Raw genomic sequence first — 11658 nt, 5'->3', positions numbered from 1 at the left:
GAAGAGCGTAAACCATGGATATGGGAGCAGTGAGCCCACTATAATTTCAAATTTATGCTATAACTAACTAATTTCTTTTTATTTATGCCATCACAGGTTGAATGGATATACTACCTGCATGGGTTCTCATTGGTTAGCACTTTAAATCCCAAAGACATATACTTTATCCTCTATTTCATGACATTTACCTTTTTATAATAAGTAGATCACTATAGACCCTTTGGTATGGAAAATTAAGTACGTCTACTAACTGTTGGTGGGATGGGAAGGAGGTAAAACCACAGATATGGGTGCATTACTAACTATTCAAAGTATGAGCAACAGCATATCCGGTTTATTTCCCCTGTGGTTGACTAGATTTAGTATTGTCTGGCATCGTACTAGTTAGATAAAATCCAAAGGAGGAAGTTAGCCTTATAATTTGTTTCCCAGAGATTGCCAATTTATATTGTGCAGATCACTTTAAAGCCTTTGGGAAGGTAAATCAAATACATTTATTTTGTTGGTGAAGGAGGGGGAGGTAAAACCATAGATAAGGATGCAGTTCCCACTCTGATCCCCATAGCTATGGATGCAGTTCCCACTTTGATCCCAAGTATATGTAGTAATACCCTATTTCCTTTCCTTACATATCTTTCAGACCCATGGATTACAAATATATGAAGTGTGATATCTGGTTCTCCTTTATGCCAAATTATGTTATATCAGAGTGAGACCAAGTTTTGAATAATAATAATAATAATAATAATAATAATAATAATAATAATAATAATAATAATAATAATAATAATAATAATAATAATAATAATAATAATAATAATAATAATAATAATAATAATAATAATAATAGGTTTTATTGAATATTATTGCTGTTTCAGCTGCATTAATTTTGTAGAAGACTTTCTATTTTCCTTATTATGGACTTCTCTTCATTGGAGTGCGTGCTAACAGCTCGCCTATATTTGTCATTTCATGGGGAAAAGTAAAAATCTGGATTCTGCTTTTTTATATATTCTATACAGTTAGAATATTATGACTTATATAGCTGCTAAACACTTGTTGCCGCGACGTTTCGACAGACTCTTCTGTCATTCTCCAGCGGCAGGTAGTAGAGGACTGGCAGGTTGCATAGGTCCTTCCGAATTTATACATGCGCTTCAGCAGGGGCTTATGGACGGCGAATTTTGATTGGTTGCAGTCGACAAACTTCAAGCCAAATTTCTGCGGCGAAGCTCGATCCTGACAGATCTTCGCAACCTGGGAATACACTCATTCCAGCGTTTCCATTGGCCTGATGTTGCGTGATGTCATGCCGACTGACATCATCAGTAGTTTGGCTGCTATTGGGCAGAGGATGGACCTATGCAGCCTGCCAGTCATCTACAAGCTCCCGCTGGAGAATGACAGAAGAGTCTGTCAAAACGTTGCGGCAATAAGTGTTTAGCAACTATATAAGTCATAATATTCTAACTGTTAGAATATATAAAAAAGCAGAATCCAAATTTTTTACTTTTCCCCCATGAAAAGACAAATATAGGCAAGCTGTTAGCACACACCTCCAATGAAGAGAAGTCCACAATAAGGAAAATAGAAAAAGTCTTCTACAAAATAAATGCAGCTAAAGCATCAACAATATTCAATAAAACCTGTTTAAAAGAGGGTCTGCTGCCAAATAATAATAATAATAATAATAATAATAATAATAATAATAATAATAATAATAATAATAATAATAATAATAATAATAATAATAATAATAATAATAGGGTGCTGTGGCAGCGTGGTTTAGCTCATTGATGGACTGGTTAAGCAACATTGGGGCTGGTCAGTCATTGAATGGGTGACTGCTCTCCTCGGCGTTGATCCCTTGGGAAAGGATCTTGACCATAATTTCCTCAGTCTACTCAGCAGTAAATGAGTACCTTCCTGATGGGGTAGGATCCAGCTATGGGTTAAATAGCAAAAGCAAAAATCAGCAATGATGGAAAGAAATGAAAGAATAAACGACAACAACGTAAATGGAACCTCTGGCAACAGAGGAGCTTCGTCTGGCAGCCAGGTATACAACCCAATCGATGGGGAGGACGGTCAGGTTGTTGGAGGTTGTCATCCAGCAACTGACCACCACAATGACAGTAACCAGCAACCAGAGACTAGAGCTACAGAGGGAAACCAGAAGAAGAAATGGACGAGAGAAGAAAATAAGGAAATATGGAGATGCTACATCAGAAGCAACCCAACAGAAAGAGGATACAGAAGAAGACTGGTCAACATTGGAATGTGAGAAATAACACCCCTCAAACAGAACAGAGGCTGGCAGACCAAGTAAGGAACATAAAGAAAAAGCACTGGCTCTACACGACAGAAAGAGAGGAACTGGAAAGAGAAATGACACCAAGCAACGAAAGACAAGAACATGAACTAAGATTCGATGACAAAAAACTACAGGAATGATGAGCTACCAAACAACGACACACGAGGAAACACCGAAGAGGTAACAGAGAGGTCTGAATGGGTGGAAAAGATCAGATAATGGATGAAGCCTGATACAGAAAAAACAAAGATCCCCTCCATGAAAGCCTACAACACACAGAAACTAAGGGAAAAAACAAGTGAAGTTCATGAAATAATGAGACTGGTCCACACTACCAGTATCACAGAAACAAATAATCTGGCATATGCAGGAGCAAGACTAGTAGTAGAACTCATGGGGATACAAGCACCAACACCACCATCACAACCAACCCAACAGAAACCAAAACAGCAACTGCCTTGGAAAAGGTGCCTGGAAAAACAAATCATGGCGATGCGATTTCACTTGAGTAAACTGAAAGAGATGGCAGAATAGCGGCTAACAAGAAAGAAAACAAGAGGAGCTGAATGAGAAATATAAAGTACAGGAGAAGGCACCAAACAACACAATAGAAGATATAAAACAGAGGCTTAAAGCCAAAGCACATAAGATCCAACAGTACATGAACAGGAATAAAGGATACCAACAGAACAAAGCACTACACCCAAGAGCAAATACAGACAGACTATACATAACACTAAAGGATGGGGGCAGAGGGCTACTAAGCATAGAGGACTGTGTCAACATCGAGAGCAGGCCACTGAGGCAATATCTGAAAACCAATGAATACAAGTGGCTAAGGAGTGCATGGGAAGAAGGACTGATAAAAGTAGACTAAGACCCAGAAATATACAGAGACAGGAGAATGAAAAACAGAGCAGAGGAATGGCACAACAAACCAATGCACGGACAGTACATGAGACAGACAAAAGAACTGGCCAGCAATGGAACATGGCAATGGCTACAGAGGGGAGAACTCAAGGAAACAGAAGGAATGCTAACAGCGGCACAAGATCAGGCCCTAAGAACCAGATATATCCAAAGAACAATAGATGGAAATAACATCTCACCCATATGCAGGAAGTGCAATATGAAAGATGATACCAGAAACCACATAGCAAGCGAATGTCTGGCACTTGCACAGAACCAGTACAAAAAGAGGATGATTCAATAGCAAAACCCCTCCACTGGAGCCTGTGCAAGAAACACCAGCTAGCTTGCAGAAATAAGTGGTACGAACACCAACCTGAGGGAGTAATAGAAAACGATCAGGCAAAGATCCTCTGGGACTATGGTATCAAAACAGATACGGTTATACGTGCCAAAAGACGAGACGTGATGTTGAGTGACAAAATCAAGAAGAAAGTATCACTCATTGACGTCGCAATACCATGGGACACCAGAGTAGATGAGAAAGAAAGAGAGAAAATTCAAGACCTGAAAACCAAAATAAGAGGGATATGGAATATGCCAGTGGAAATTGTACTCATAATCATAGGAACACTAGGCACGATCCCAAGATCCCTGAAAAGGAATCTGGAAAAACTAGACGCCAAAGTAGCTCCAGGACTCATGCAGAAGACATAGAGCATTTCAGAACAAAGAGAAAGGGACAGAATAAAGTTTTTTTAAAAACGAGGTTGAGAAGACTTGTAAAAATAGATTGGTGGAATGAAGAGAGAGAAAAAATACTACACTAATCTTCACACTCTCCTATATTTGTACATTACCCATTTATTTCTTTTTTTAAGGGTATGTATTAAGCTAACTTTTAAATGAAATTACAGTAACTTTAATTTTATTTAAAAGTTAGTTTAATACTTTGGGAGCATAATTAGGGTCATATTTAGTGTTTAAATTCTAGAAATAAGCATTTATTAGCAGTTTTAGAGACCGTACCAAACTTACACGGAAATTCGCCTTGCATGAGAGGGTCTGGAACCTAACCTCACGTAAGTTCGGGGTATGACTGTACTTTCGTCTTGATTTTTTTATTATTATTATTATTATTATTATTATTATTATATTATTATTATATGCAACCTATCCATAAGGAACACCCACAGGGGCCACTGACTTGATATTCAAGGTTCCAAAGAATATGGTGTTCATTACGAAGAAGTAAGAGGAGGTAAAGGAAAATACGAAGAGATCACACTTATTGAAAAAGAAAAAAATTAATAAATTAATAAATAGATAAGAATGTATAAAATACAAGGAGAATAGTATTAAGGTAGTAATGCACCGCATCTTTGCTTGAACTTCTGAACTTCAAACTGCATGACATCCTCTGGGAGGCTGCTCCACAGTCCAATGGTGTGAGGAATAAAGGACCTCTGAAACTGAGAAGTTCGACAGTGAGGTACATTTACTGCATATTGGTGCTGCTGTTCAGCGAATCTGGTTGCTCTGGGCAGGTAAAGGGGATTGGGGATCAATTGTGAGTGTAAAAGATCTCTGTTGAAATACAACTTATGAAAAAGTGACAAAGAGACCATCCACTGATGGTCCAAGTCATGACTGCTACTATTAGGAAACAGAAGCCTACCACCAAGAACCACTCTATCTAAAAGAGATAAATCTCTGGCAGAAGCAAACATCCATACTGGAAAACAGTATTCTAGTAAAGGAAGCACAAATGACCTAAAACAGGCTGCAATGATCTTATCACTTGTCATAAATATATGAGGCTTTACGACCAATACTTAACTTGCATGCGGCACTTGCTGAAACTTTCATTAGATATTTCTCAAAAGTTAGATGTGTCAAAAGTCACACCTAGAATAGTTAAAGCTTCAGACTCATTCAGCAAAGCTCCATCCACCTGAAGGGGAGGATGGGGTGGGAAATCTGTTAATCAATAGTGTTTTTGTTTTACTAGAACTCATCCTCATACTCCACCAACTACACCATTCACTGATCTGGTCCCTGTCCCAAATGAGGCTGAAGGCAGCTTCATTTCTCATAAGTGGAGACTTTATTACACCCACAAGTGTTGCATCATCGGTATACCGAACAATCAAGCTTTCCAGGACAACAACCATATCACTTGTATACACTAAAAATAAGTGGACCAGGAATACTACCCTTTGGAACTCGAGACAAAATAGGTCTTGGTTCACTAAAGATCCCATCCACAACAACTCACTACTGCCTACCTGTAAGGAAATCTTGAAGTAATCCTAAAAACATATCCACCCATTCCACGATTTTGAAGTTTATAAATAAGTGCCTTGTGGTTTACTAAATCGAATGCAGGTGCAGCACTAAAATCTATTTGAATTGGTCGACTCAAAACTATTGTCAAGGTTCCGTTGCAAATGACATGTCAAGTCTAAAAGAGCACTGCAGGTACCTCACTGCTTCCTGTATGCATATTGACTATCAGCTAACAATCCTTTAGATTCCACATACTTATTCAGTGGCTTAAAAATAAGTTTTTTGGTAACTTTGGAGAGCACGGGAAAAATAGAGACTGGCATGTAGTTACTGCAGTCTGCAGATATGCCGCTCTTTGGAACAGGCACTGTATTACTAAGCTTGAGCTCATCCCCAAAGACACTGCATCGACATTAATATTTATAGAATCTACTAATCTTGGGAGACCAAAAACTAGAAACTTTTTTAAAAAACAAAGGGAAGAAACCATCAGAATATTCTCCAACCCAGATATCATGATTATCCAGTATTTTAACATCCCTGGAGCGAAATGCAAATTTTGTAAAAATAGGTTCAGGATAACAAATATCAGAGAGAGACATCCTTAGCTGATTGTTTAGTTTCAAAAGCTCAATGAAGCAGTTCAGCCTTTTCCCTAGGGCCAGTAACCATTCTACATCATCTGTTAGTAGTGGTGGAATGGAAGACGAGCCTGACCCAAAGATAGACAACGTTATTTGGTCCACCAGAGATGAGGCTGAGTAATTCCTTCAAGTTTCCTCTTCAAGGAATTATTGTAATTTCTCTCAGCTGTACGGTAAGTTCTATTCGCAGCACGGCACGACTCAACAAAACCGGTGTAATTTTTATTTGAATGATTTTGTTTCCATGCATTGAATTTGGTCTGTTTGTCACGGTAGGCTCATCTACACATATCATCAAACCATGGCTGGTCATCTGTCCTATAAATTTGATGACCTTTCAAGGGACATAGGTGTATCTTATTAAAATAGCTATCAGCATTTCATTCAACTTGTTCTTAGGATCAGGATCTACTAGAGCATCTGAAATATGTGCCTGACAAGCTTCAATAATGCCATCCCAGATGGCTCTGAATTTTGGCCAGACAGTTTTTTCCAATGGTGGCATAGGAATATACTGAGTGACAGATATGTCCACCTCAATGGTGCATTGATCAGAAGAGCCTACTGTATATATTCGTGTAATGCGTGATCTTGTGTGTTGTGTGACCTCTTTTCCTCCATCTCTTTATCTATCCCATCTTCTAGTTAAATAAGTTAAAAAGTAAATGGGAATGATGAGAGTATTGTTAGTAATTATACCAAACGAGAAACAGCTGTTTTGCTGTGAACAACTGAATCGGATAACAACAGCTGTTTTGCTTGAATTTCAACCATCATACGATAGTGAAAAATTACTGCAGTTATGTTACAAACGATGTTAGGTAGAACAGGACTGATATATTTTTACATTATATCCTTATTTGCTATGGAGAAAAGATCGGCAAGGAAATATACTGCTAAATTTAAGCTGCAAGTTGTACCTGAAGCTGAGAAAACAATGTTCAAGCTGCTATGACTATAAATTATCGTGCATCGGCAACATGGATGAAAATCCAGTAAACTTCGATATGCTTGACCATAATTAAAATTGGAGAGAAAAGTATTTCAATCAAAACTACTGGGCATGAAAGAACACATTTTACTGTTGTTTTTACCCCAATAAAAGATACAGTAAATACGTAAATCAAGTGAAAATAGCGAATGGAATCTGTTGATTCACTTACACAAAAACATGCCACCAACGCCATCTATTAACGAAAAAATAATTGAATTTAGTTCACAATGAGACATATTTATGTCATAATTTGACTTAAAAACACTATGTACAATGAAAAACAACCTTGTCCCATAAAAACAGAGTAGCTAGAGAGTCATTTATGCTAACTAGAAGCAAGAAAATTGCTCTAAATTGAGTTAAATACAGAAAATAAGCTATGTTTGCATTTTATAATACAATAGTAATATGAGAATACATACAATATTATTGGATACAGTGAAGTAAAGCCTAACTTCTTAAAAGATCCAAGGAAAAGATGCATATTCGTTATGTTTGTATAATACGATCTAATATGTGGATACTACATATGCTAATTTCATATCTCGTGCATGATGCGACCCCCTTAAAATTAGCTTCAAAACTGTCTTCAAAAGTTGCATGATACACGAGTATATATATCCGATATATATTCACAGACCTTGGACTTCACAATAGCTGAAACATCTGTGAATATTAGGTCCAATCTATTACCAGAAATATGAATGGGTTCCTCGAAACTGGATCAAATTTGAGGATACACAGAACTCAAGAGCAGACTGGCCATGTTGATCTATGGAATCTGAATTTAGCCACTCACTGTGCTTAGCAATAGAGTCTCCACAAATAACGAATGAAGCTTTTGGATCCTGTGACTGAGTCACACTAATCCTTTCCAAAAGACAGTCATATATAGAATTACCAATATTTGGATGGCGGTAAACAGCAAATATATATATACATTGTAGAACTTACTGAAGATTTTAAAACAACGAACTTTACGGCAACTACACTCTAAATTTTTCTGACGATAAATAAGTCGTCTCAACTTAGCGTATACAGCCATACCTTGCGCATGTGGGATGTTACGATAAATAAAGTCGGGGCCATCATACCCCAGGATTAAAACTCAACCTTTGACCTGTTACTGCTTACAAGAGTCTCAGATAAAATCATTACCTCATAGTTACAGACACAACTCTGGAGATCCAGAAAATTTGACCATAATCCCCAAATATATGAGTAAAGTACTTTGCAATTTTTCTCACTGTAATGAGTAATAGGCCCGTGGTTCAACACTGTCTCCCGAAAGAAGAAAATTAACAAGGTAAAGTCAATGTCAAAACTAATAATAAATAGACTCATAACAACAGTAACACTGTAAAAATCAACAGATCAACAGAACTACAAAAGGACAATACCATCAACAACAGTATTTATAATATTTACAAAAATTCTGTTGAAAGTCTAAATAAACAAGTCCATGTCACTGAAAAGAGCACCGGAAGCAACTGGGAAGCAACTGGTCAACAAGGTGGGGCCGGCACACCCTGTAAGGCATGTGAAATCTGCCCGGTTTGCCAAAACAACTGGGGGAGGACAGTCAGGATGGATTTAGAAATAAAATGCTCAGTATGAAAAGATTAGGTAAAGACAAAAACACTTTCTTGATAATCCACCAAGCAACTTTTGCCTTCTTATCAGCCTGTCTTACACATTTTTCAAAAAAACATTAAAGAGAATGAAAAAGAGGATAAATGCCTGATTGTACCCTCTGGCAAGGGAACTCAAACCCAAGACCATGGAAGGCCATGGTACATGGCTATGGCACAGTCCAAGGTTGGAGAAAAGAGGTTTGAGTTCAGAGTAACCTTCTCTTAGAAGGACTCCATACCAAGGCTAATAACAACAATAACAGCATATACCTTATACAGTATTACTTTTACTGGTAATGAAATGCCTAAAAGCTCGAGATATATAACAAACCTTTGTGAGTGTTTGCACATCTCATGTGGGTCACCTTTCTTTACTTATGTAATTAATATCTATGAATAGGACAAAAACTCCACATCATTCTTTATATTAAAACACTTCAATATATAAACCATATTCAAAAACTTACATATCTAGATCTTCAAACAATAAAATTAAGGGTTCTCCATAAAAATGGTGTATTACCTTTTCTATTTCAAACTGCAGACAAAAACACTTACCTGACGATTAAAATACAAAAATCCATTCTGACAGTTGATGTTCCTAAACGGAGCAAAGCATTTGACAGATCCATCAACACTCATGGGATGATAACGTAGTTCTCCACGTACTGTCATGAATACCCAGTGTGGGTATGGACCAGAGATAAATACCTAAATAAAGATAGGAAAAAAAACAACCATTCAAATACATCATACTGTTCCTTATCATACTTAGTCAAAATCTCATTTCCCAATACCAAAAGTAACGCAGATATTGAGATATGTCAATGTTGAGAAAATTCACCTACAAACAGCCTTCAGGATGAATAAGCAAAACAAAAATGAACTAATGTCCAGAAAAACTACAATAGACATTATACTGTACTAATTTTGCTACAGTGAATGAATTTAAACTGTCAAGAGAACCTTTCACTAGCCCAAGGCAAAAGTGCCTGGTCAACTTATTGTTATTGTCCTGTCACTCTGTATAGGTAGTGTATTTATTAAAGTAATCACTACAATTAAATAATATGGGCTTAGCATAATGCAATTCAACCTGAAAACAATGGGCTTTTACTTTCTTTAACTCCTACAGTTCATACAAGATGACGCCCTATACTTTTTTGGTGAAGTTAAACTTTGATTTTATGGAATATTCATCAGCATATTTTAGCTACCTTTGTGTTGGATAGCTAATTTTTGCTGCCTTGGTAAGAATGCATAGTTATTTAGTTATAAATGATTTGTTTAACCAGACCTCTGAACTCTTTTAGGGTTCTTCTCGGGCTGGGAGGTGAGAATGCATAAGTATCTACTGAAAATTACCTTACAAATTTTGTGCAAATGAACTTCAGTAACCATTCAACAGTTATGTATGTTACCACCAATCTGAAACAAATACTAATAATATCAGTCTAATACTAATACTAATAATATCAAATACTGTAATTTAAATAGCTTACACCACTGTATACACTGATGTTACTAAAAGGGCGGAACTTGCTCGTTCTGTCTATCTTCTTTTCAGCAGTACCATCCTCTTCACTTCTCTTTTTCTTCCCAGAGCGTCTTTCCCTCAAAATCAAGTTGTGTTCTATCAATCTCATTCTGAAATGAACAATAAGTGTTAAGTCAAAATTTACAATTCTAGATGTAGAACTGAAATTTTCACAGCACACCTACTAATCATAATTAGCCATTATTTGCAGTGTCAGATTCTTACAGGTACAGAGCTTCTGAGGCCTTGAAGATGGAAGAATAACTTAAAAAATCAACCACCGACTGAATGTCTGTGCATGCACACTTCTGACCATCCAGAGGAAGGCACGGTTGGCCTTATTCTTTCCTGTGTATGGTTATCAATAACATCAGCAACAAAAATTATCCACTTGCTGTAGTATTATAGATAATCCAAGCCCAGTTTTCATTAATTTTCTTCAACTTATGGCTACCACTGTCAAATCAAACTCTTCATTTTGTACTTTTCATGTGTTTCTCATGAAAAAGTACAAATAATTTCAGTCTAATGCCATAAAATGATATCATGCAGGTAACTAAGTTATTGGCATGGACTCTGTTAAGGCTACACTGCCGCCAATTTAGTACAGTATGTCTGAGCCTCAATCTACCAACTAAGAAATCACTTGGCCAATTAGCCTGCAAAATTCACCTCTAATATCTCAGCTGTAAATTTAAGCATCTTTTATAGCACCCTATCCAGTCTCTGCTCCTTGCCTCTTCCAGTTGAAAGATTTTTAGCATAAAATTATAAAACCTTTTTGACTTGAAAAAGGATAAAATAGTGGCAAAGTTCAGATATATTGCAGAAGTCAGTAAAATGCAATACAACTGTACATCCAAAGTTGTCAGCGTACTCTATTTCCTAATCTGCAGGGAAAGGCCTCAACAACAAGAAAACTTTAAACTCCAAATACCATATAAAAAAAAAAGATCCTCTTGTTACATATTCTCTACCAGTTTCTTATTTATGATTCTTAGGTAATATCCATAGGTTTTTGCAATACCAAACAAGAAGATAGCTATGAACATCCCTTGATGGTTGGTTCAGAGTAGGCTGGCCTTATAACAGTACTGGCCCTTACTATAATGCAGCCTGTAAGTATGGTTTGGTGTAATGTGGTATAAGTATGGTTTGGGGTTATGTGGCACAGGCAGCATGGTGTGGACTGCCAAACTCTCCTTAACCAACACAGTCATCCCTACATATTCAGTAGTTTTGAAAAGTTTGAAAGTGTCATCATTGTTTGAAAGTGTCATCATTAAATCTTTCAAAAAAAAAAAAAAAACCACTTCATTTAAATTCTTTAAAACTAT

The 11658-nt window shown here is 36.8% G+C and overlaps 1 protein-coding gene across 1 annotated transcript in view; it reads right to left on the bottom strand.

Moving 5' to 3' along the window:
* Positions 1 to 11658, bottom strand: part of CPSF1 (cleavage and polyadenylation specificity factor subunit 1) — an 89919-nt gene that overhangs the window by 36672 nt on the left and 41589 nt on the right. The window contains exons 17-18 of the mRNA XM_067094115.1: positions 10287 to 10431; positions 9343 to 9495 (exon numbers count right to left, since the gene is read on the bottom strand). Of these exons, the coding sequence (XP_066950216.1) occupies positions 9343 to 9495; positions 10287 to 10431 (298 nt within the window). The remainder of the gene's footprint in view (positions 1 to 9342; positions 9496 to 10286; positions 10432 to 11658) is intronic.

Source organism: Macrobrachium rosenbergii, chromosome 4, assembly GCF_040412425.1.
Source record: "Macrobrachium rosenbergii isolate ZJJX-2024 chromosome 4, ASM4041242v1, whole genome shotgun sequence".
NCBI classification, from domain to species: Eukaryota; Metazoa; Arthropoda; class Malacostraca; order Decapoda; family Palaemonidae; genus Macrobrachium; species Macrobrachium rosenbergii.
This window is presented reverse-complemented; position numbering and strand designations above follow the sequence as displayed.